Source organism: Macroventuria anomochaeta, assembly GCF_010093625.1.
Source record: "Macroventuria anomochaeta strain CBS 525.71 unplaced genomic scaffold BU25scaffold_15, whole genome shotgun sequence".
NCBI lineage: Eukaryota > Fungi > Ascomycota > Dothideomycetes > Pleosporales > Didymellaceae > Macroventuria > Macroventuria anomochaeta.
The window spans coordinates 35827-58900 of NW_022985376.1; the positions used below are offsets into that span (position 1 = coordinate 35827).

Genomic DNA, 23074 nt, shown 5'->3' on the forward strand with positions numbered 1-23074 from the left:
CCAAAATCCTACAGACTTGGACTGTGGCTTCCCCACGCACGTCAGTGAGGCAAGAGCCGTCCGTGCGTGATGTGCGTGGAAAACATTCGCCCGCAGCTTTCACACCTCGGTTTGATCAAGAGGAGCGCTGTCGGCCATCGATCTAGCCGATTATCTGATAAATCCCATCTGCATGTACTGTCCGCGATCGCTGCTGAGGCTCAACATAGCCAAGCGAGTAGACCCCCAACTGCAATTGTCCTTCTTCAGTCCTAGGTCTGCCCCATGCAGACATACTTTCGTCACACTGGCTAACCAACACCGCCCGCCTGTGCCTGCCAGCCCCACTAGACCCCTCCAGCGCCTCGACAAAATCCAGCAGCACTTCTCTTCCTCCACCAACCCCTCCACAACAAACAAGTCACCGCTCACCACCATGGCTTACACCACCCGCAAGGTCGCTGCGGCGAACACCCTCGAGCACCGTGTCTACATCGAGAAGGATGGCCAGCCCATCTCCGCCTGGCACGACATCCCGCTCTACGCCAACGAGCAGCAGACCATCCTTAACATGGTCGTCGAGGTCCCCCGCTGGACCAACGCCAAGATGGAGGTGCGTGCCCTCCAATTGAGCGTCATTGAGCGCAGTCTTCGCTGCTCTGCTACCCCCGCGATGGCGACATGTCACTGACAACCCCAACAGATCTCCAAGGAGGAGACCCTGAACCCCATCAAGCAGGACACCAAGAAGGGCAAGCTCCGCTTCGTCCGCAACTGCTTCCCCCACAAGGGCTACCTCTGGAACTACGGTGCCTTCCCCCAGGTACGATGACGCCCAGCCCGATATCGGACAAGACACTGACTGACGGTCGCTGTAGACATGGGAGGACCCCAACGTCACACATCCTGAGACTAAGGCCAACGGTGACAACGACCCGCTCGATGTCTGCGAGATTGGTGAGCTTGTCAACAAGCCTGGTGATGTTATCCAGGTCAAGGTCCTCGGTGTCATGGCTCTGCTCGACGAGGGCGAGACTGATTGGAAGATCATTGTCGTCAACGTCAACGATCCCTTGGCTCCCAAGCTGAACGACGTTGAGGACGTCGAGCGCCACCTGCCCGGTCTTCTGCGTGCCACCAACGAGTGGTTCCGTATCTACAAGATCCCCGATGGCAAGCCCGAGAACCAGTTCGCCTTCTCCGGAGAGTGCAAGAACAAGAAGTACGCCATGGACATCGTCCGTGAGTGCGCTGAGGCTTGGGAGAAGCTCGTCGCTGGCAAGACCGCCAAGAACGACATCTCTCTTGCCAATGCTACTGTCTCTCACTCTGCCGACAAGACCGATACCAGCTCGTTGAATATTCCCTCCGGTGAGGACAAGTCTCCTGCTCCTATCGACCCCAGCATCGACAAGTGGTTCTACATCTCTGGTGCCCCCTCCAGCTAGACGTCTGGAATCAGTGAAGACCTTCACGGTCAGCGTGGACGGCTCAACTGGAAGACGATCGTGTATCATATCGCGAACCCTTGAACCGTGGTTGGTAAAAGCCTGTTGTTGGCCAAATGACATAGATTCATCCAAAAGTGATCATCATCCTCACATCGAATACCTCCAGCCTGTACCGTGACTCCATATGATGCTTCTGATATACATGTTCGTACAGCTGTGGGTGGTATCTGCCAAATGCCTTAGTTGCCTGACAATTCCTCCTTTCGTGCCAGCATTCGCGAGTGTCGGTCCACCTGCTCCATAACTTCTGTTATCCGCATGTTGCTCAGGTCGAGGTTCATCTCCTTGCCGTCCTCTGTGAAAATACGTTAGCCTCATCCTTGAACGACCAGTTGAATATTGCAGGAGAGCTTCTTGTACGATCCTTCAAGCCAACACCCAAAAACAATTTAGTCACTTGTTCTTGCGACCACAATGTTTCCGGAGAGGGGTGTACGTACTGAACTTTACACCTAATGTCGCACTCTCCTTGCTTGTCCGAGGCAACATCTTCGATTGAACAGTCATGCCATTGGCGCGCGCATCGGCGGGGATGAGCGAAAGGAATAACCTCGCAGGCTTCGAACGAGGACTGAAGGGGTTGAACGCAACGCGGACTTCTGTGAGGAATCGGGTGATCATGTTGGCGGTTGTGAGGTGGACGGCGTGGCGGGCGACGATACACGGATGACAGATAGATCTATGCGATCAATCAGCGACAGTTGTCACTACCATACCGAGATCAACTTACGACTTGAATGCGGCGACAACACCTCAAATGACCGTTCAAGTGACCGATCCTCACTTTCGAATAGAAGTCCGTGCGCCCGCGGCTTTTCGATTGGCGTTGTAGGTCTGAACGGCCAGCTGGACCGCTCCCCTCCGTCATAGCATTCGCATTCGAACACCTATTATGCTGCACAATGGCGCCTCTACCTCCCACCACCCATACGCTTGCCACTCGTCTGACCGCTCTGACAGAGTCTAACAAGTCTGTTGGACAACTCATACAACGTCTTGCCAAATTAGACTTCCAACCTGGGTCACAACCGCTGAATGGTGAAGAGGGGGATGTGCGCTTGGAACTGAGTGCCGAGATACATGAAACCTTGAAGGGTATTGAGGAGGAACTCGAACTGCTGAGACAAGAGGTTGAAGACATACTACAGCAGGGCTCTGGAGTAGTTGGAAAGAGAAGGGATAGTACGAAAGAGAACGAACGATCCAGACTTGCAGTTCTGCTTGCACGGTTAACAGAAGACTTGAAGTCGTAAGTGCAATGCACCAAGAGTCTTGCCTTCGGTAGCAAGATGCTGACTTTAATCACCAGATCAAGATCCCAATACCGCAAGGCTCAACTCACCGCCAAACAAAACGCCGAACGCGCAAGGCTCAAGGAACGCGAGCTCCTCTTCTCGAACCTCCAATCCGGCGCCTCAACACCATCATCCACGTATCGCCAACGCAAACAAAACAAAGGTCTCGCCGAAGAAGAAATCGTCGTCCAAGCCTCCTCGGACGTAACAGCCGCTCTACGACGAACACACCAGTTGATGCAAAACGAGCTGTCACGCTCTCGCTTCGCTCAAGAAACCCTCGAACAATCCACTGCCGCACTCGCAGACTTAGGAGAGAAGTACTCCGACCTCAACACCCTCCTCGCCAACAGCAGGACACTCGTCACAACACTACTGAAAAGCACAAAGAGCGATACCTGGTACCTCGAAACCACATTCTACATTCTCATCACAACCATTATCTGGCTGATCTTCCGCCGCTGGCTATACGGACCATTAACCTGGTTCCTAATCTGGCCGCTTAAGCTCGTCTTCGGCATCGTCTTCGGCATCGTCGGATTCGGCACCGCAGCAGCCGCGTCTGGGAAATCGTCGTCGCTCACTGTGCCCTCAGAAGCAAGCACAAGTCTGATTGTGAAGCCTAGTGCTACAGCAGGCGCGCCGAGACGGAATAGCGATCCCAACGCTCCACCGCCGCAAAATTATATCCGTGTTGGTGGCGGAGGAAGAGGGTATTATCAGGGTGATCCTAGTCCCCTCGGCTCAGTGAGTCAGGAAGTTGGTAAGATGGCGGAGCAGGCACAGCAGCAGCAGCAGCAGGAAGAGGAAGTACATCCTCAGCTGAGGGAACAGAGGCAGCAGCCGGACGGGGAGGGGCCGGTGGTTAGAGGTGATGGTACGGTGTTGAAGGAGAGCGATAAGCCGCGGAATCCGAAGAAGAAGATGTGGGAGGAGGATGTTGAGAGGGAGAAGTTTGAGCAAGCACAGCAGCAGCATGAAGGGGGGCAGAGGAAGAGGGATGAGTTGTAAATATGTACAGTTTTCAACGACATGAGATACATGAATATGACAAAGGTTTACAATATCCAGGCAATCAACTTCCCGCTATTGTCAGGCAATTCGACAACACACAAACACATGTGACACGAGAGAGCTGTGGCAACACGAAAACAGATGTGCATACCGCTAAAAATGCCAGGGTATCAAAGCGCTTCAGCGTACAACGCTCCTCACCAAACGCTGTCAACAGAACCACAGACCCAATCCCCCCACATATCAATATCCCCTCCCACGTTAATGATGATACTCATTCTCCCCCTCCTCCTCATCCACCACCACCTCATCCTCAATCTCCTCATTCAGCAGCACGCCCATTTCAAACGTCCTCTCCCTCACCTCCTCCGCCCCATCCCAATCGACCTTCAAATCCTCCATAATCAGCCGCACACTCACCTCCGGCACAAGCACGGCCTGTACAAACGTCGCGGGCCCGGACGTTTGCACCACAGGGTCGGTAGACCGCTTTATTTCCGTGTTGAGGAGGGACATGACGGATTCGGTGATTAGACGGCGACCGCGGGGGCCGTAGTAGCCTGGGTATACGGTGTTGTCATCGAGGGCGTAGGAGGCGAGTTCGGCTTGTTTTGAGGGGGAGAGGTCGGTGCGTTTTGAGGGCACGGCGGCGGCTTTGCCTGTGAGCGCGAGGGGTTCGTAGCGGGTGCGGTAGATGGAGGGCTTCTCGCCTGCGAGAATGGCGTGGAGGACCATGCGGTGCTTCTTAATGCGTTCTGGGATCCTGCTCCAATTGAGTGCTGGCACGCCGTCCTTTGCTGGATAGCCTTCGGCTAGGTACTCTTTCTGTGCGGTCGATTTTCTGTGGGTGTGGCAGAAGGCGGCTTGGTTCTTGACGGTCTTGTTGCGGTCTTTCCAGAAGTCCCAGTAATAGTCTTGGTCGACTGGCTCGTTGCAGATTGGGCAGGCGGTGCCTTCTTCTGCTTCGGCGGGCAGTTCGCGTACGTACGAGTCGATGTTGTCCATATCTTCTTGTGGTGCGCTTGAGGGTGGCAGAGACGAGTCTTGTGTGTCCGTCAGCCCAAGCTGCTCGCGTAACGTAGGCTTCAGTAAGTTGTCGAGTCCTTGACCGTTAAGGGCGGTCGAGTCAAAAGCATCGCCGTTGATCCGAGCGGGTTTCTTCTTCTTTGCTGGAACCTTCCGCAGCTCTGGATCTTCTGGAATCCTCCTGTGCCTCTCATCCCCTGAATCCAGATCTGACGAATCAAGCAAGTTATCTATCTCTTCCTCGCCCATGGAAGACAGATCATCCCTCTCATTTCCCTCTGACCTGACCTCTGACGATGGCTCTGGCTTCTGGTTGGATTTCGGACCGGATTTGGCTAGCCTGCGGTTCGTTTCCTTCGTGGCTGGTGGCGCAGCATGTATGTTTTTGGTCTTGTTTCCACCCCCAAACGTCTTCTTCGGCCCCTTCTGTGAGGTTTGGCTGGAGTGGATTCCAAAGCCCCAGATATCCGCTGACGAGACAGGAGGTGTTTGCTTGCTGTTCGCGTTCTCCTTGTCTCCATCGAGGTCCTCCTTCACTGCACGACTCTGCTCGTACTGTCCTTTCCCAGGTACTCGCGGTGCAGAAGGGCGAGTCTTCTTCGGCGCGGGCTTTCTCAACCCGGGTTCTGGTTCTCGTTCTGGTAGCGACAGCTCTGCTTTCCGCTTTCGACTGGAGCCCGGCGGTTTTCTGAGTGCGTCCGAGTCTGGTGTTGGCTTCGAGGATTTTGGTGGGGCTCTCAAGACCTCATCCGGGTCTACAGGATCAGCATTGAGGTTTAATTCGTCCCATTCTTCGGTGATGAGCCCCTCTTGAGTTGTGCTTTTCTTCTTCTGCATTTCTTCACGATCCTCTTCTCGAGCATGCGGCTTCCCGCCTACTGTTCGCAGCAGTGGTGTTGCTCCATCTTTTGTCTGCCCTAGTCGCCGAGGTCTTGCTGCCATTGGAAACGAGCGCCAACCCAGGACTACCACCGACTCCAGCGAAAGTGGAAGAATAAAGCCCGGTAACCACGAGGCTTCAAGTCGAACACCTTGATATTGACGAGGGTTCAACGCGACGCGACGGACACCCGCCCGCGTTGGCGCTAAACTAGCGTTCCTGGCTTATCGATTAGAGAAAAAGTTCCCGCATGGAAGCTCACATTCACTCCCACAACGCACGAGACGACTCCCCGCTCACCACCTCCACCATGGCCGTCGACGAAGCCCTTCAGCAACCCCTGAACTTCACAGGCCATCGTCACCTGATCTCGCGCCTCCTCCTCGCAACTCTCACCGGCCGACCGGTCCGCATATCACAAATCCGCTCCACCTCCACAAACCCAGGTCTCACACGCTATGAAACGAATTTCGTGCGCCTCCTCGACGCCGTCACCAACGGTGGCCAAGTCCAGTTCAGCATGACCGGCACAACACTCGTGTACCGCCCCGGCCTGATCACCGGCTCCGCAGAAGGTCTTGGCGCCCACGGCGGCGTGATCAGACACGAGATCCCCCGCGAGTGCGCAAGGAGAGGAGTATCATGGTGGCTTGTCCCACTCTGCATCCTCTCGCCTTTCAGCAAAGGCAACGTCAACGTCATCCTGCACGGCGAGGGCTGCGTCACATCCTCGACCACCAGCGGTGACATCAGCGCCGACACAGTGCGCACCGCGATCCTGCCGCTGTACAAATCCTTCGGCATCGAGCGCAACATCGAGTTACGGATCTTGAAGCGCAGCTGCGCCCCGGCAACCGGCAAGAGCGCGGGCGGCGAAGTCCAACTCGTGTTCAACCACCAAGTCCGGCTGCCCAAGACCCTGCACCTGCTGAACCCCGGCCGCGTGAAGAAGATCCGCGGCGTGGCGTACTGCGTCGAAGTCCCGAAGAGCAACAATGAGCGCATGATCCACGAAGCGCGCGGCATTCTGAACAAGTTCGTGCCGGATACGTACATCTTCTCTGACGCCTCCCCTGCACCATTAATACCGACGGTTCAAAAGGGCCATGGAAGCGGCAAGGTGAAGGGTGCGGTGGGCTTCGGATTGAGTCTGGTGGCGGAGAGTAGCACGGGGTGTATATACAGCGCAGACGTATGCTCCCCACCCGAAGGCGGCGTGCCGGCAGATGAGATTGGCAAGCAGTGCGCGTACCAGCTATTAGAGAAGATTTCGCAGGGCGGTGCGGTGGAGAGTGTTGCCGCGCCGACAGTGCTCATGCTCATGGCCATGGGTTCAGAAGACGTTGGCAGAGTAGCTTTAGGGAAGGACGTTCTAGCCAGCGAGGAGATCATCTCGTTGGCGCGGGACTCGAAAGTGTTCGGTGGGAGCGGATGGGGGTTCCGAGAAAACGGAGGCGAGGAGGACCGAGGAGAGATTGTGGTCAGTGTGGTAGGCAGGGGAGTGGGAAACGTGGGTAGGAAGGTTGCGTAGAGCCGTCCAGGAGTGTTTGCATAATACGGCGTTCGGGGTTGGAAAAGCTTGTAGAACAACGATACCCATTTCAATGCTGTACGCATACTGCGAACGAGCTCTCTTGATGAGTGATTTGCTCTGGTGTAAGTGTGACGTGTGCAAGTGCAATCCGAAAGCAACGCCGCCCAATGCTCATCCTACATACACCCTTTGTACAAACACATTCAACCCCCCAAACCAAATCATCATCTACTCTTTCCTCCTCCCACTCAACTCACTTCCACTCAACCCACTCCCCTCATCATCATCATCATCATCATCATCCTCCCCCTTCCCATACTTCTCATTATACCTCTCCTGGTCCCGATACGGCCCCTCATCGCCTCCATCACTATCACTCAGCAAATCCTCGTCACTCTCACCCGCAAACGCATCGTACAGCTCTCCGCCCCTCCTCGCACGACCCTTCTTCTTCGCCGCCGCCGCCGCCGCCGCGCCGCTAAGCATGCCGGTCTCCTCGCGATCCTCGACGTCGTCAAGGACCTCGAATTCGTACGCGTCCCGCGACGATTTCTGTTGCTTCCGGCGCGCGATGTAGAAGTAAGCGCCAAGTCCGGAGACGAAGACGAGGATCAGGGCGAGCGAGCCGTAGATCCAGATTTGCGTGCGGCGCGAGACGCCGAAGGTGGGGAAGATGGAAGGAAGGAGGTTCTCGTTTTCTGGCGTCGCGGTGGCGGATGCTGAGGGCGCTGTAGTGGCCGAGGCAGTTGCGGACGCGCCGTTGGTCGCCGTCGGCTTCTGGTTGACAGGGCGGTCAGGGTGGTCTGAGGGATTGGCTGTGACGGTTGGTGTGTGGCTGGGTAGTGTGATGGAGGTGGTGTGTGCGGGGTGGTCGTCGATGATGTCGTGGTCGTCATCATCGTGCTCGGTGGGGATGGGGAGGAGCTTGGCTTTGGACGAGTCGATGCATTCACCCCAGAGACGCAGTTTCCAGTCTGTCAAGCTGCCAGTTTTCTTGTTGTTGGCGACGGTGTCTTTGACGATGACTGTCCAATTTCCGACGCCGGATTCGCCCCAGTGCGCGACCGACATGAAAGTCCAGTCTTCGTAGCCGCGTATGTCGTCGTCATCTCGGCGGGCGGTGGAGAGATGGGAGCTCATGCCGGTGGGGGAGATGAGCTCGACGCTTAGGTCGCCACGGCGCTGGTGCTTGACGTTCATGGTGAGGGTGATGTGTTCGACGCGCTCGAAGTTGGCCTCCTTCAGCATGTCTGCTGTGACTTCGAACACGCTTGCCAGACCCTCCTTGCCTTCTGGGATCGGCTTCTTGACGTGCATCCAAGGAGAGTAGAACCAGGCTTGAGGTTTGACGAGCTGCCAGTCCTTGGCTCTCTCCACGATAGCCCATGCATCGAGTTTGCCGTATCCAAACTGGTGACTGTACAGGCGGCCGAGAGTGGTTTTGGTCCAATCGCTGGGCGTGTCGAAAGGCACAGCTGTCAACACGGTAAGCCACTGTACGTCGCGCCAGGTGAGGTCAGGGCGAGCCTGCAGCACCAGAGCATACACCCCGACACCAATAGGCCCCGCAGCCGAAGTACCTCCGTGCTGGCTTGTACACTTGTTTGCGCCCACATCTGTAGTGTGAATCGCATCGCCACCCCCACTGCTGTAAGTGACCACCAGCTGCGCGGAGCAGGCCTCTGAGTAGTACGGGTGCTGGTTGTTCATGTCGATGGCGCCCACGGTGATGCTGTAGATGCTGTTGGTGTAGCCATCGAAGTTACAGTTGTCGTCGCTCGCGGCACCGTTGCCAGCCGCAAACACGTACACGGAGCCCTTGCCGCCACGTCCTTGCTGAACCGCTGTGACCATGGCCTTCTCAATCAGGATTCCCGGCGCCTGCATAGTCTTGCCGTCATCTGGAGGGCCCCACGAGCAGGAGTAGATGTCGTTCTTCTGCATCTCATAGTTGATAGCCAGCGCCTCGTCCATGTCCGTGATCTGTCCGGAGAGGATACGCACACCTGAGATCTTGGCGTCGTATGCCAGGCCCACACCGCAGACGTTGTTCTTCCCAGCTGCAATCTCGCCGGCGCATCGTGTGCCGTGCCTATCGTCGGAAAGCTTCGGCGTGGGCAGGTCTGCGTTATCGTTGAAGTCGTGCGACCCCTCGGCGAAAAAGTTGTCCTTCAAGTCGCCGCTATCATAGTCGAGTCCGTCGTCGACGACACAGGCCGTCACGTCTTTGCCGGTGATGCCCTGCATCCATACGTCGGTGACGTTGATGTCGTTGCCTGGAGTCTTGACGTTGAAGATGTGCCATTGCTCGTTGAAGATGGGATCCTGGATGCTCAACGACTTGGCGACCTCCCGCTGCGCGTTGATGGCATCGTTGACGTTTTGGCGCGGAGGTATCGCACTGCGCTTCCAATGCCTGGGCTTGAGCTTCTGCTTCTGTGTGAAGTGTATGCTGTCGAGGGGGTGGTACTCTAGCCCGACTTCCCGCTTGCGCCGCCGCCGCTTGAGCTCCTGCCTGGCGTCCTTGACGATATCCGTGTCATGCTTCGGCGCTTTGAAGACGTGGTGGTCGTCGAGGGAGCCGAAGGGGCCTTCGTATGTCAGGCCGAGATGCGCTGCGAGTTCCGACGGCGATGCGGACGGGGAGAGGTGGATAGCGTAGTAGTCGTTGGTTGCGTAACTGCGCTTGGGCAGGTGGTGGCCTCCTGCTGCTGCGAGCGACGCCGCCGACAGCAGACAGCAGATGTCGAGGATGCGCATGGCGAAGACGCCTACAAACTGTATGCGCAGCCGGCTGCGGTCGTGTGAGAGAGAGGCGGAGCGTGTTTGCACGGGCGAGGGCGGCGCGCGACACGGGGAGCGCGAGTCTTTGCCAACGAGTGGGGTAGAGCGAAAGGTGGTGTAGAGCGCAAGGTGGCCGTGTAGCGTCGGCCTGCTGGGGAAGGAGGCCGATTACGACGACCGACGACTGGCCAGTGCTAGGGCGACGAGGGCGACGAGAGCGCCGAGCCAGGGGTCTGCGGCCGGGAAGACGGCAGGACTATGCAGTGTCTAGGAGGTATACGACGACTGGAGACGACTGGAGGTATACAACGACTGGCGCGAGAAGACGCTGTGAGCGCTGCGAGTGTCGAGGACAGCAACGCCGGCACAGTGGAAGTCTCGGTGAAACGCTCCACGTCGCTGAACCCATGCCCGTCCGCCGCGCCAGATCACCGCCACGATCCCCGTCCAGCGCTAGCTGCAAGCGGTTAGCCGCGTCAACGGGGGGCCCGGCGCAAATACGGCAGCCGGGTGGGCCTTGCCGCTGTCCCTTCCAAGGACATGGAGGGGAGGAGGCTGGAGTGAGTGGCTTGCAGTGATGGCTGGCATCGATGGCTGGCATCGAGGGATGCTGAGCTGGCGGCGCAGTTCAACACCTCGAGTCCCCTGCATCGCTCCCTTTCTCCCGTTCTCCCATTCTCCCTTTCTCCATCTTCCCTGTACATAGCCGTCCTCTCCTTGCTGCGTCTTGCGCTTGCTTTCCGCCGCCGTCACTTTTCCCTGTTCCTAGGCCGTCCCAGCATCATACAGCACATCCTCCGCAGCATCTCCGCAGCGCCTCCGCAGCGCCTCTGCAGCGCCGTATCCTTAGGTAGCTATCATGCAAGTCGTGCCAATTGAGCCTCTCCTAAGTGACCTGCGGTGACAGTGTAACTCCGGGTGCACTCCGACCTCGCACAAATCATCTGCATCACGACCGGACCCTGACCACAGCTGGGGGTTGCGGTGCTCCACTCGCTCAGCCCCAGACCAGCTCCAGACCAGCTCCAGACCAGCTCCATGATCTCGCAGCAGTATGGAGAACAGTAGGGCCAGCGGCACGTATGCCACCCGGATCTCGAGCCCTCCAACATCGCAGCAGCATTACGAAACCTTTCCTCAGAAGCGCAACTCATACCGTCGGCCAGTGGACGCGCGACCGCAGCCCCAGGATCCCACCATGGCCACCGTCGTTCCCAGCAACACCGCCAGGCCAGTCGCCCCTCCAGCTGCGAACGGCGTCCCTCGCGGCTCCTCTCACAGACGACGACAGAGCCAACGGGTTCCACCAACGACGGGTGCACTGGCTGAACCGATGCCTGCTGCGCCAGACGTCCCTCGCGCACCACCGACGTCTTACAAGGACCCATATGCGCAAAAGCTGGCCTCCAAGGGCCCTTCACGCTCCTCGCGCGACCCCCCCATCCAAGTCAACGCCAGCAGACAGCAACCTACCATCCAGACAGCTGCTGGCAGACTGTACGAGCTGCGGTCGCCGCCATACGCGCCAGTCGAGCCGCTCTCTGGATCCGTCGAACGTCGCAATTCCCAGCGGAAGCCCTCTGTCCCCGATCGGTCGCCTCTCCAGAAGCTCGAGGGCAAGCTCGATGATATCAGCAAAGAGGAGAGACGCGCACGGATCCTCGAGGCGGAGCTGGCAGTGCAGGAACGAGTCGAGGCCGAGATGCGTGCTCGCCGGGCACGCGAGGCCGCTGAGAAAGAGAAGCGGGTCGTATCACAGCCTGTGCCAACCCACGAAATGGTCCCTGACACAACCCAGCGCACAGGAAACAACAAGCGCCACGTTTCTGCGCCACTCACTAGCAACCCCCGATCCCCCGACATCAGCGACTTGGCATCAGAGGATGGCTATGCCTACGACTTGACGGAACCCTGGGACCCGTCCGCGGCTCAAGCAGTTGCAGTTCCAGCGCCTCATCGGGTACCGTCCCAGAAACAGCCACGCCTCACCTCGATACAAAAGGTCCCCCACACAGAGGCCTCCCTTGCGCGCAATGCTAGCGTCAAGGGCAAAGAGCCAGCTGGTGTCTCGCCAGGAGCAGGCAGCTTCCGAGACCGCGCAGCCGCACCAGCTGCACCTGCCGTACAACAGATCCGTCGGAAGCCAGTCGAGCACCCCATTGGAAGTCTTACGCCCCTTTCTGGGCTTGGCTTAGAGGATGCGGGTATCAACGACGCATTCGGAGGGGCCGAGGTCATCCGCTCTGATAGCAGGACGCTTTCAAAGAATGCCCCTCTGGTCCAACAGCCGACTAGACATGGAAGCCAAAGAGACAGCAGAGGCATCAGGGCTGCGCGAACGGAAATGCAACAGCAGCAGCAGCAGCAGCAGCAGCAGCAGATCGACCAGAAAGGGCTCCCTCAAAGCAACAGCCAATTCCAAGTACACCCCTACGACTCTCCAGTGCCGCCAGTAGCTCGCAAGAGCGTTGGCTTCTCTGACGTCGACTCGGAGATTCATCCACAGGCACCGCATGACTCTCATCACGCTTCGCGCCATCAAGGTCATGAGCGGACTTATGTCAAGCCGCCCATGCTGGAAGAGTGGAGACAAGCGCCAATCGCTACCCTCGTCTCCGAAGACCTTGACTTGAATGCTCCTGCGAGCACACCCAGTACCGCGAACAACAAGACCTGGTGGGAAGAAAGCCAGGCTGGCCGGCGTCGGCGATCAAGTACCTATGTCGAGCCTACCTACGATGGCTACGCCGATGAACCCACGTCTCAGACGAGCTTCAACCCGCCACTCTACCTCAAGTGTGGACCACTGCTCCGCTACACTGGCCTCCGAAGAGACCAAAGTCGCGCAGGCAAGGAACGAGAGATTTGGAGGGGCAGTGTCATGATCGTCACCACTGACTCAGAGTCATCGTATCAAAGACCACCGACTCTACGCTTGTTTAAGCAAGCAATGGACGTCCTTCTGCCACCACCGCAAGAGCTGGATGGCGACGATCTCAACCCTGCTTACGTTGATCCCGTTGAGGGACAGTTCAAGGTTTCGAGAACTGGCCAGACCATGTACGTGAAACCAGTGGACGAAATAGCGGAGAACGAGGACCTGTCGCGAGTCGAGGACGACACTGGTCTCTTCTCTTTCGTCCGCGGTACCAATGGCACAGGTGTCAAGTCATTGCGCATCCACAAGAAGGACGGTGAAAAGCTTGGCAAGGTTCGCGAGATCTCTGGCGTCCGCCTTCATGCTGAGCGAGGGGTAACGTTCTGGCGCTTCAACCTCGAGGTCGAACTTGGCAGCACGCAGGCACGTGTTGCCTACAGGATCAACAATGGCCCTGCAATCGGCTTTTGGGTGCCAGCCAAGGGCGATTCCATGAACATCATGTTCCACAGCTGCAACGGTTTCTCACTGAGCGTAGACTCGAAGGAGTTTTGCGGCCCAGATCCAATGTGGCGCGACGTGCTGAACTCACATCAGAGCCGACCGTTTCACGTCATGCTTGGTGGAGGCGATCAGATCTACAACGATGCAGCTATGAAGCAAACGACACTGTTCAGACAATGGACTGAGAACAGAAACCCACTGGACAAGCACCACACACCATTCTCTGAAGAGATGCAGAACGAATTGGAACAGTTCTATCTGGACCGATACTCGATGTGGTTCTCGCAAGGCCTCTTCGGGATGGCCAACTCCCAGATTCCAATGGTCAACATCTGGGACGACCATGATATTATTGACGTATGTTGACCTTGACAACTTTCTCGACTTTTTTTTTTCTCTTTTTTTTCTTTATTTTTATTTTTTTTTTTTCAAAATACTAATGCATACAGGGTTACGGATCTTACCCTCACCACTTCATGCAGACGCCCGTCTTCACTGGTATTGGTGCTGTAGCCTTCAAGTACTACATGCTCTTCCAGCATCAGTCTGTGCCCTCCGAGACCGAACAGACAGAGCCGTCGTGGGTGCTCGGCAAGAGTCCCGGCCCGTACATCAAAGAGCGTTCTCGAAGCGTCTTCATGCATCTTGGCCAACAGCTAGCCTTCCTTGGTTTGGATTGTCGAACGGAACGACAGCGTGACGAGATCTTGACCGAGGACTCGTACGACATCATCTTCGATCGTCTCGAGGACGAGATCATCAAAGGCAAGACCAAACATCTAATCGTTCTCCTAGGCGTGCCGATTGCATATCCAAGGTTGAACTTCCTCGAGAATCTCCTGACCAGCAGGATGATGGATCCTATCAAGGCTATGGGTCGGGCCGGTCTGCTTGGTGGCTTTGTCAACAAATTCGACGGCGGTGTTGAGATCCTTGACGATCTCGATGATCACTGGACGGCCAAGCACCACAAGGAAGAACGGAACTGGTTTATCAAGGAGCTGCAGCACATTGCAGAGACAAAGTCTGTCCGTGTCACCATTCTCGGAGGTGATGTGCATCTCGGTGCTGTCGGCCAATTCTACTCCAACAAAAAGCTCAAAATACAAAAGGACAAGGATGCCAGGTACATGCCGAACGTCATCTCGTCCGCCATCGTCAACACGCCCCCGCCAGACATGATGGCCGATATCCTGAACAAGCGCAACAAGGTACATCACCTCGACCCTAACACGGACGAAGACATGATTCCAATCTTTACCCATGACGTGGATGGAAAGAAGAGAAACAACAACCACCTCCTCCCCCACCGGAACTGGTGCAGCATTCGCGAATACAAGCCTGGATCCTCGCCACCGGGCACACCTGAGCCAGAAGGAAGGCCGCAGCCTGGTAGGAGGCTTTCAGACACTTTCAACCCTCGCCAGATGGTCAGAAGGTTTAGTAGTGATCAAGCGCGACGACCAAGCGCGCGAGGACGTGGCCCGCCTCTATCGTACTACAACAACCCCCAGAACGCCACTGCCGATGAACTCCAGACCAACGTCCACAATCAGCCACAGTCTTCGTTCTCGCCGGACAGATCTGAGAGTGAAAGACCTACTCGGTCTCGCCGTAATTCACTGGCTTCGCTGTTCCGCCGTCGCGCTTCAGTTGACAGTGTAGATCGCCGTGACTCTACACAAAGCCTGCCGCCAACACAGGCCCGCAACGATGCCGCTTTTGAGCATCCGTCCGAGTTCCGTCGTAGACCCAGCGTTCTGACGAAGAAGGGGCTGCAACAAAAGCAGAAGGGAGACTTTATCAACATCGAAGGCGGTCTTGATATTTGTCTGAATATGGAAGTTTCGCAGCACGACCCGGCTGGCATCACAACACCCTACCGTCTTTTGGTACCTGCACTCAACTATACAGCTCCCGAGCCTGGCATGGTCGAGAAGAAGCCGCGGAAGGGAAGCTTCTTGGGCATGTTCGGTGGAGGCAGGCACAAGAGAAGGACCATTGGCGATGATGGCTACTCACAAAGTGGCAGTGAGAGCGGAAGCGGCAGCGATCTGGGAGAGCTGTCCGAAGACGATGAGGAAGAGCGTGCTCGCCAAAGGTACAAAGTCGGGCCCAGGATTCTGATCCCTAGCTTTGGGTCCCGGAACAAGCGTACCACTTCCGCGGACCAAGCTCCTCCACCTGACAATCGAATGAGTTCAGGCTTCCATGCTAATGAAGCTTTGGCAGGCCAAGCACACACGGACAGTTCGCGCGACAGGGTGGCAGATCGAAGACAAAGCGTCGACATTGGACCCACCGACCATGGCCGTAGTGGCTCAGCATGGGAGTCCGTTGGAGGACGAAGACACAGTAGCGCTCCTCGACCTCAGCCTGCACCCCAGACTGCAGCACTACCGCCGATGCGTTCTGGCTCCCTACGCAAGACGCCTACACACAACTCTTCACACAGGTCACAACTGCCTGACCCCCAATCTCCCGAGATACACAGACGTTCCATGGGTGGCATTCTCAACCAAGACGGCAGCGAGAAGTCCGAGCACGACGACGCCCACACCCTTGCTCACACGCCTTCAAAGTCGAAACGCGACTCACACAAACGCAAGTCCTACCCACCACACCCCGCCATCGTAGGTGCTGGTCCGGACTCACCCTACAACTATCGAGGTGGCATGCAAGCCCGAGACGACACCACAGGAGGCGACTACTTCAGCAGCGGCGGTCGTCAACCGCGAACCACCAGTCAAGTCCGACCTGTATCCAATGGCCACTACGCACCTCCAGCACCTGAGCGTGCAGCACCAGCACCTGCACCTGCACCCGAGAGAGCTGTATACACTGAGCGGGGCGGATATGATCGCACCTCCTACCCTGCGTACCCCAACCGTAACGGCAACGCCGGTGTTGGGGCAAGATATCTCGGCGATGGACGGTACGAGGACGATGAGTACGATAGCCTCGATGACGAAGAGAGGAGTTATAGTGGTGGGGAACAGGAGATAAGCCAGGAGAGCTTCGTGCCGCCGAAGCCGAAGAAGAAGTGGCAGATTTGGCGATAGGTTGGGCGTTGTAATGGATTTGGATATGTGAGTTGGACTGAAGTTGGTTTCTATTCTTACGATTAATGATGACACGACGAATGATGGGTTCGGAAGAGAAGTAGTACATAATAGTGGTTTTAGCGTTGTGTCCATCGTTCACTGCCCAGCCTTCAATGTTTGTTCACAATGGTGCCTTCCGGGTCGGCGGAGAAGGCAGCAGGTGTTGTTCCCTTTAGCCAGTTGTGGCCTCAACTGACGAGAAGAGTACGAACAAACCAATAGCTGACTGTTCCAGATGATTCTCGCGCGGAAGGCAGGCCCGCCTGCTTCCACAGCACGATCAGCCTCAGCTCTCGCCTGACCCCTCTCCAACATGCGTCCGCCACAGTACGATCTTGAGTCCTGACAGATCGTCAAGCGCAGTCATGAAAGCCTCGAACTCCATTTTAACCACGCCGGGATCGATTTCAAGCAGAACACGGACGCCACGCCAATGGGAGCGGGAATCTGGTGATCCCGCCATAGGCTCATCGATGCTGCAGCATAAACCTGACCACGATGACCGGTTAAACGGGAATCTTCGCCTCACCAAGCGAGACGCCTTAGCGACACGCGCCGCGGATAACTTCACACCATTACCCCCTCACGTGCCGATGTGGTTCATGATTCTCGTAATCGACGGGTTCCGGTGGCCTTGCTACGAGCACATCGCCTGCCAAACAGTACAGCCGCTTGGGAAAGTCCGGGCGATCTGGATGTTGCCAATGCTGCGCCATGAGCGTGTATCGTGCTGGGAGGCACCAGTGCTTCTCTGGGTATCACTCATTCTTCACTCACATCGACAGTTGCACGCGTTCCAAACGAAACAAACTTGTTGCTTCGTTAGCTCTTCTACTACACTGGATCACAACCCATTTCAGGCTGATGCTATAATCTACCGGAAAGCCACAGCCCTGAATAGCATGCAGCAAGTACCGGCGCAGATTCAAAGCAAGCACCGCTTGGACTGGCCGAGCGTACTTGCCACTCTCAACTTAGGAATTGAAGAGATATAGATGCATTACCTGGCCAATGGTAAGCGCAACAATGTGTTCGGGATGCACAACAGCACTGACCGACTCGACCAGACCCCACCCATTTTCGTTGCATCGGTCAAGGGTAAATACCCCACCAATACTCTGGGGCCAATAAATAGGATCTGATCTGGGTCCAGCCTTCTTGTCTCGTGGCCTTGCATGCTCACACGCTCAAGCTGTCGGTAAAGCTCCCCTGTTCCTCCAGGTTTCAGTATGGAGTCGCGATATGCGGAACGCAAACCGTCAACGTGGTTAGTATCAGTAGCCATTTGCGGAGACTCCAACGTTTACAACCAATGAAACATTCGTTCTTGGCGCGGGTTTGTCGGGCCTGGTGCCAACGGGTGGCTTAGAGGGACAGTCTTGGTACGAATTCATTGGTGAGATTCGGCCTTAGCCCTGACAATCCTCACGAGCATCCCTGGCAACCTTCACATGGCGGGCCGTCCACGACAAATCGCCTGTCATGTTCAGTCACTATCCTGGAACTACTTCCCGAATGGTTTGTGCTGAGCATAAATACTACATGATGAACGCAGGCCCACCCTGATCCAAGTCGACACATCTTGGAAGGATCACTTACTTCTACAGACAATAACACACTGTAGTAACTCCAATCCATCATGCCGTCCTTCGCTATTGGCGCCAAAGCGCCCAACAGCAATGCTGTTGCGGCTCGCGAAGAAGCACCTCAATTCGAGAAAGTCAACTGGCGCAAGGAACCTAACATGCGCAAGCTATACTTCTGGGCTTGCGTTCTTTGCGTTGCTTCAGCCACAACTGGTTACGATGGGTACGTCTCAGGACGAAGTCAGATGACGGCAATTCGCTGACCCTTTGATCAGTATGATGTTGAACTCGTCGCAGCAAATGGAGCGATGGGCCAATTACTTTGACAAGCCGGACGACAATCGCTTGGGCATCATGAACAATGCGTACAACATTGGTTCCATCGCGAGTTTCTTCATCGTGTAAGAGACAGCTCAATGATCGGGTTGCGACACAAGTCACTGACCACGTTCACCCAGACCTTTCGTCGCTGAATGGTGGGGTCGCAAAGTTCCCATCGCTATCGGCTGCGTCATCATGATCGCTGGTGCTCTCGTCTCAACTTTCTCTACGAATTGGAAGATCTATTTGGCTGGTCGACTCATTCTCGGTTTCGGCAACAGTTTCGCGCAGATGTGCTCGCCCATTCTCCTCACTGAGATCTGTCACCCGCAGCATCGCGGCAGGTTCACGGCTATCTACAATTGTCTGTGGAACTTGGGAGCTGTCTTCGTCGCCTGGGTTGCTTGGGGCACTTCCCAGGCTGACAATGAGTGGTCTTGGAGGTCCATCACCCTTCTTCAGGGCCTACCTTCGCTCATTCAGTTGTCCCTCATCTGGTGGGTTCCAGAATCACCTAGAGTAAGTACAATTACCCTTCATACCGTCCAATCCTGACAGTGTTCCAGTGGCTCATCTCCAAAGAGCGCTACGAAGAGGCTCTGAGCATGCTTGCATACTACCACGCCAACGGCAACCAGAATGACGCAACTGTGCAATTCGAATACCAAGAGATGAAAGAGACCATCAGGATGGAGGTGGATGCGTCCAAGAACTCCAGCTACCTTGACTTTATCAAGACTCGCGGCAACCGCTGGAGGTTGGCCATCTTGATCTCCCTTGGTATCATCTCACAGTACAGCGGCAACGCTCTTTTCTCCAACTACATCAACCTTGTCTACGAGGGTGCTGGTATCACGAGCCAGAGCCAGAAGATGGGTGTAAGTGTCAACGACTACTGCACGGGTTGGTTGCTGACATGTATTAGCTCACTGGCGGTGAACGAATTCTGCAACTTGGTGTCTCCGTCTACGCTGCTACCCTCATTGATAAAGTTGGTCGCCGAAAGCTCTTCTTGATTGCGACTTCTGGTAAGCCCGGCCGGCCCCCCTTTGATTCATGTTCATGAGCTGATCGTCTCCAGGCATGGTCATCAACTTCATTTGCTGGACTATTACGAGCGCCATATACGAGAACTCCAACGAGCTGAACGCAGGCGCCGGCTACGCGCAAATCCCCTTTATCTGGGTCTTTGGCGTTTTCTACTCGCTCGCCTGGTCTGGTCTGCTCGTCGCCTACGCCCTGGAGATCCTGCCTTACCGTCTACGTGGCAAGGGTCTGATGATCATGAACATCACGGTCCAGGCTATCCTTGCTGTGGGCGGTCAGACAAACCCTGTTGCATGGAAGAGGCTGCCGCACCACTGGAACCTTGCACTATTCTACACTGTGAGTGCCTCCCGATCACACATTCTGTTACAAGACAAACGCTGACTGATGTAGCTCTGGATCTGCGTCGAGCTTGTCTGGGTGTACTTCGTATACCCTGAGACTAAGGGACCGACGCTTGAGGAGATTGGCAGGATCTTCGACGGCGATTCCGCTGTTGCTCACATTGATATGAAGGAGGTGGAGAGGGAGATTGAGGAGCGCGACGTCTTGGATGAGAAGGTGCCTCAGGTCGCTGAGAAGCGTGTCTGATAATCTTCAGGCTGATGCGTACTTTCACAAGGGGCGCTCAGAAGTTGGTTGCTGCAATGAATAGGCGAGGTTTCGATCTCAAACTGTAGACAGTCGTTACGGGTAGCTGGAAGATACCATGTCTGCGTCGTGTCTTTTGTGCTGATGTTACTACCCGTTGTGTGTTTTCGCTGAAGACACATCTGAATGTTCTTGACTGACAAGACAACTAGCCAACAATCTCTTCTGGAATTGTACAACAAACCTATCTCCATCATTCAGTGTTGAACGAGTTGTCGCATCTTTGTAAAGTGATGGTCCAGTCATATCCAACAGGGCTCACTCCTGAACCTCTCACTTCTGGATAACCTCCTTAGCAACAGCAGCACAAAGCTCGACCTTGACCCCCGCTCCACTAAGGACATGTATCCAAAGCCTCTGCGTATCGCTCAAGCGATCGTTCTCGCTCTTTACTTCTGCGAACTTGACCTCACCTTTCTTTCCCTCCTCATCTGCGAGCTTCCACAAGAACAAGTCCGGCACACCGCCGCCTCGCTGCCCGTACTCCTGCGCCATGACCTTGCAGACTGTAGCTAGCGCCTCGCCCTCAAAACACCGTCCTATCTCCAGCAAGTCGTTGACATCGTACGTCCAGTCCAGACCTACCACACAGGTCCGTCTTTCGTGGTGCTCGGCGTAAACCCTCTTTATAATGCTCTCCGCATCACCATTCGAGATCTCGTTCAGGCGAGCGTTGATTTCCGAGATGCGCGACGGGTAGAATGCGTCTGTGTGCAGATCAAGCGGGCATGTCTGGTACTGTGTCTGGAACACATTCGGTACGTATGTGAAGAGTACGTCGTAAAAAAGGTATGCGAAGAGCGTGCGCACGATCCCGCCTTCGCTGTGGAAACCTTTCCAGCCTTGGTTCCGGTAGTGTGAGAGGCACATAGCTTCGACGCTGCATTCGCCCGTTTCGCGCGGGTCAATCCATACTGTCTTCCCGCCACGGCGGTTGGGATTCTGAGGATGAGGAGAGCTGTTCCGTCGGTTCAGTGGAGGCGGGCGCAGGATCTGTGTTCCTTCTACGGTAACCTCGAGGGGTTTGGTAAGGCGTACGTGTGTGAAGTCGTGCTGTAAGCGTTTGGCGATGTTGAGGGATTTTTCGAGCTTCGTGACACGTTTTTGAAGATCGTAGTGATGAATGATGTGGACGAGGTTGTCTTGGAGACCGTCTTCGCAGGTTTGCAAAGCGATGCGCTTCCAGTGCTTCTTCTGCTGCTCTTCGCTGCGCTTCTCGGTGGGAGATAGGGCGGCCATGTAGTGTTCCTCTAAGAGCGCTTTGCGCTGGTACCAGGCTCCCCGCCGAGAGTGGTGGAAGAGGCGCTGCCGAAGCAGCGCAGAGGTCACGTCGTATTCGCATTCGTGCTCTTTGCGCCGAGCAATGACATACATCGCCTTGTGAATGATGCGAGTGTATACCCAAGCCGGCGATAGACGGCGTAGGTAGAATCCTTCACCGCTGTGGTAGACGCCATCCTCCTTCCGCTGTTCTTCTTCTACAAGAGTCTGCCATCGAGGATAGATTTCTTCAAATACATCGACTATGTCTTGATAGTCCTTCTCCATCGGCCTCCCGTTAAACTCTAGAATATTGTCTATTCGAAATTGGGTTCGTATTGATGCTTCATATTCCAGAAGCAAGGAGCGCGAAGCGAAGATGTTTGCGGACCGGGAGACAATGTACCCGGGGAAGTTGCGACGTGCTATCTTTGCGAGGATGATGGTCGTCAGCGACTTCTCGGTCCACTCCGTTGAGCGATAGAAGACGAGATGAACACGCTCGAACAGCTTTCTTGTGGCCGCTGAAAGTCGTATACAAGACCCAGTCTCGCTCATGATCTTGCGGGTGAAGTGAGCATCGCGATTGGAGTTGTCGGACAGATCAGACTGGTTGCCTTCTTCAGGCTCTTCCACGTCTGGTGTCGCTGTACCCGAAACAGAAGACTGCCTCGACCTTCTTGATTGCCTCGAGCTTTCTGTATCCGATCGCTTCAGACCAACATGTCCCAAGCCAGCTTGTTTTTTGCTCGTCCGTCGCAGTGCTGTCAACAACTCTCGTTTGTTCTTTCCTTGCACCTTCGCATCTTTTGCCAGCGCCTTGAGCTCGTCCAGACGCAGCAGTGAGGATGCTTCGTCTAATGTTGTGATCTCATCTTCTGATCGATCGGCGAATGTGAAAGTTTTAACAAGCGTTGTGTCGGTAGGCGCCTCCTGCTCGCCCGGATGTATATTGACTTCAGCAGACGATGCTGGTAAATCGAACGTGCGTTGTAGCGTTTCGACCGCCGTGTCCATGTCCGAGAGATCGCTATGATAGCCAAGGTCCTTGACGCGATGCCACGCAGACGTTTTGCGCAGGAAGAGGCGCACATAAAGATACTGTGCTTCATAGTTCAGATCCCTCCATATTTTGAACACCTCAGTCTCAGCCTCGTCGAAGAGGTGGCCTTCTTCTTTTAACACCGTATCTAGCGTCAGATTGAACGCATCGACGTATAGCGAGCTCTTCCCTCTGATCCATGACCGATCTTTTAGGCGCTCCTCGGCGCCTTCTGATTTGTCTTCCTGTGATGCCTTGAACGCTTCATATGCTTCGACAGCTTCCTCGCCAGTGTCAATAGGCGGCAATGCACTCTCTAGGTCTGTCCTTGTATCTTTTTCCTCATCCTTGACAACGACATCGTCATTCTCGGTGTTTGAGTCGGTGACCTCATCTTTGTAGTTGCGCTTCTTGCATGGTGTGGGCGGCGGCTTCGTTACGCCACCAATTCGCCGTCGTTTAGGAGACCAATCGTTCTCGCCGTCGAAATTTGTAGATTTAGGATGTTTTATGAACTGCGTTATCATTTGATTGTGCTTTGAAGAGCTGCGCAGGTTCAGCGCCATCGTCGTTGAGGAGGCATGCTCGACTCGCGGATGTCGCCGCCTGGGAAGACGCGACTTCCGCATCGCGCTGTCACGGGAGCACTAGGCTGCAT

General features: G+C 55.6%; 9 protein-coding genes across 9 annotated transcripts; 5 read left to right on the top strand and 4 right to left on the bottom strand.

Moving 5' to 3' along the window:
• The first annotated feature begins 127 nt into the window (after positions 1-127).
• On the top strand, positions 128-1573 carry BU25DRAFT_410410 (pyrophosphatase-domain-containing protein). Its single transcript, XM_033706280.1, has 3 exons — positions 128-592; positions 683-802; positions 858-1573. The coding sequence occupies exons 1-3, from the start codon at positions 173-175 to the stop codon at positions 1425-1427; spliced, it is 1110 nt and encodes a 369-aa protein (XP_033561943.1). The 5' UTR covers positions 128-172; the 3' UTR covers positions 1428-1573.
• Positions 1365-2111, bottom strand: BU25DRAFT_392037 (uncharacterized protein; the record flags this gene model as incomplete). The annotated part of the gene is made up of 2 exons (XM_033704639.1): positions 1365-1785; positions 1931-2111. The coding sequence occupies 2 exons, from the start codon at positions 2109-2111 to the stop codon at positions 1670-1672; spliced, it is 297 nt and encodes a 98-aa protein (XP_033561944.1). The 3' UTR covers positions 1365-1669.
• Positions 2112-2377: 266 nt separating this feature from the next.
• Positions 2378-3837, top strand: BU25DRAFT_392040 (Sec20 domain-containing protein). The gene is made up of 2 exons (XM_033704640.1): positions 2378-2739; positions 2800-3837. Exons 1-2 carry the CDS (start codon positions 2393-2395, stop codon positions 3794-3796), a joined length of 1344 nt encoding a protein of 447 aa, XP_033561945.1. The 5' UTR covers positions 2378-2392; the 3' UTR covers positions 3797-3837.
• Positions 3838-4060: 223 nt separating this feature from the next.
• BU25DRAFT_392042 (uncharacterized protein) lies at positions 4061-5767 on the bottom strand (the record flags this gene model as incomplete). The annotated part of the gene is made up of 2 exons (XM_033704641.1): positions 4061-5451; positions 5497-5767. The coding sequence occupies 2 exons, from the start codon at positions 5765-5767 to the stop codon at positions 4061-4063; spliced, it is 1662 nt and encodes a 553-aa protein (XP_033561946.1).
• A 248-nt stretch (positions 5768-6015) lies between these two features.
• Positions 6016-7236, top strand: BU25DRAFT_340868 (18S rRNA biogenesis protein; the record flags this gene model as incomplete). The annotated part of the gene is made up of 1 exon (XM_033702831.1): positions 6016-7236. One exon carries the CDS (start codon positions 6016-6018, stop codon positions 7234-7236), a length of 1221 nt encoding a protein of 406 aa, XP_033561947.1.
• Positions 7225-10384, bottom strand: BU25DRAFT_410413 (KEX1 protease precursor). Its single transcript, XM_033706281.1, has one exon. The coding sequence runs from the start codon at positions 9997-9999 to the stop codon at positions 7468-7470; it is 2532 nt and encodes an 843-aa protein (XP_033561948.1). The 5' UTR covers positions 10000-10384; the 3' UTR covers positions 7225-7467.
• Positions 10385-10801: 417 nt separating this feature from the next.
• On the top strand, positions 10802-16597 carry BU25DRAFT_410415 (uncharacterized protein). The gene is made up of 3 exons (XM_033706282.1): positions 10802-10873; positions 10931-13762; positions 13855-16597. Exons 2-3 carry the CDS (start codon positions 11078-11080, stop codon positions 16465-16467), a joined length of 5298 nt encoding a protein of 1765 aa, XP_033561949.1. The 5' UTR covers positions 10802-10873; positions 10931-11077; the 3' UTR covers positions 16468-16597.
• Positions 16598-18148: 1551 nt separating this feature from the next.
• BU25DRAFT_431101 (hexose transporter-like protein) lies at positions 18149-20054 on the top strand (the record flags this gene model as incomplete). Its single annotated transcript, XM_033708641.1, has 7 exons — positions 18149-18318; positions 18371-18496; positions 18554-18935; positions 18983-19294; positions 19342-19444; positions 19498-19802; positions 19857-20054. The coding sequence occupies 7 exons, from the start codon at positions 18149-18151 to the stop codon at positions 20052-20054; spliced, it is 1596 nt and encodes a 531-aa protein (XP_033561950.1).
• Positions 20055-20207: 153 nt separating this feature from the next.
• BU25DRAFT_410418 (uncharacterized protein) lies at positions 20208-22976 on the bottom strand. The gene has a single exon (XM_033706283.1). The coding sequence runs from the start codon at positions 22941-22943 to the stop codon at positions 20388-20390; it is 2556 nt and encodes an 851-aa protein (XP_033561951.1). The 5' UTR covers positions 22944-22976; the 3' UTR covers positions 20208-20387.
• Positions 22977-23074: the final 98 nt, after the last annotated feature.

Coding starts and splice junctions, on each gene's coding strand:
- BU25DRAFT_410410 (XM_033706280.1), top strand. CDS start 173: ATGTACTGTCCGCGATCGCTGCTGAGGCTCAACATAGCCAAGCGAGTA. Junction 593..682: donor GGACCAACGCCAAGATGGAG/GTGCGTGCCCTC, acceptor CAACCCCAACAG/ATCTCCAAGGAGGAGACCCT. Junction 803..857: donor ACTACGGTGCCTTCCCCCAG/GTACGATGACGC, acceptor CGGTCGCTGTAG/ACATGGGAGGACCCCAACGT.
- BU25DRAFT_392040 (XM_033704640.1), top strand. CDS start 2,393: ATGGCGCCTCTACCTCCCACCACCCATACGCTTGCCACTCGTCTGACC. Junction 2,740..2,799: donor TTAACAGAAGACTTGAAGTC/GTAAGTGCAATG, acceptor TTTAATCACCAG/ATCAAGATCCCAATACCGCA.
- BU25DRAFT_410413 (XM_033706281.1), bottom strand. CDS start 9,999: ATGCGCATCCTCGACATCTGCTGTCTGCTGTCGGCGGCGTCGCTCGCA.
- BU25DRAFT_410415 (XM_033706282.1), top strand. CDS start 11,078: ATGGAGAACAGTAGGGCCAGCGGCACGTATGCCACCCGGATCTCGAGC. Junction 13,763..13,854: donor ACGACCATGATATTATTGAC/GTATGTTGACCT, acceptor TAATGCATACAG/GGTTACGGATCTTACCCTCA.
- BU25DRAFT_410418 (XM_033706283.1), bottom strand. CDS start 22,943: ATGATAACGCAGTTCATAAAACATCCTAAATCTACAAATTTCGACGGC.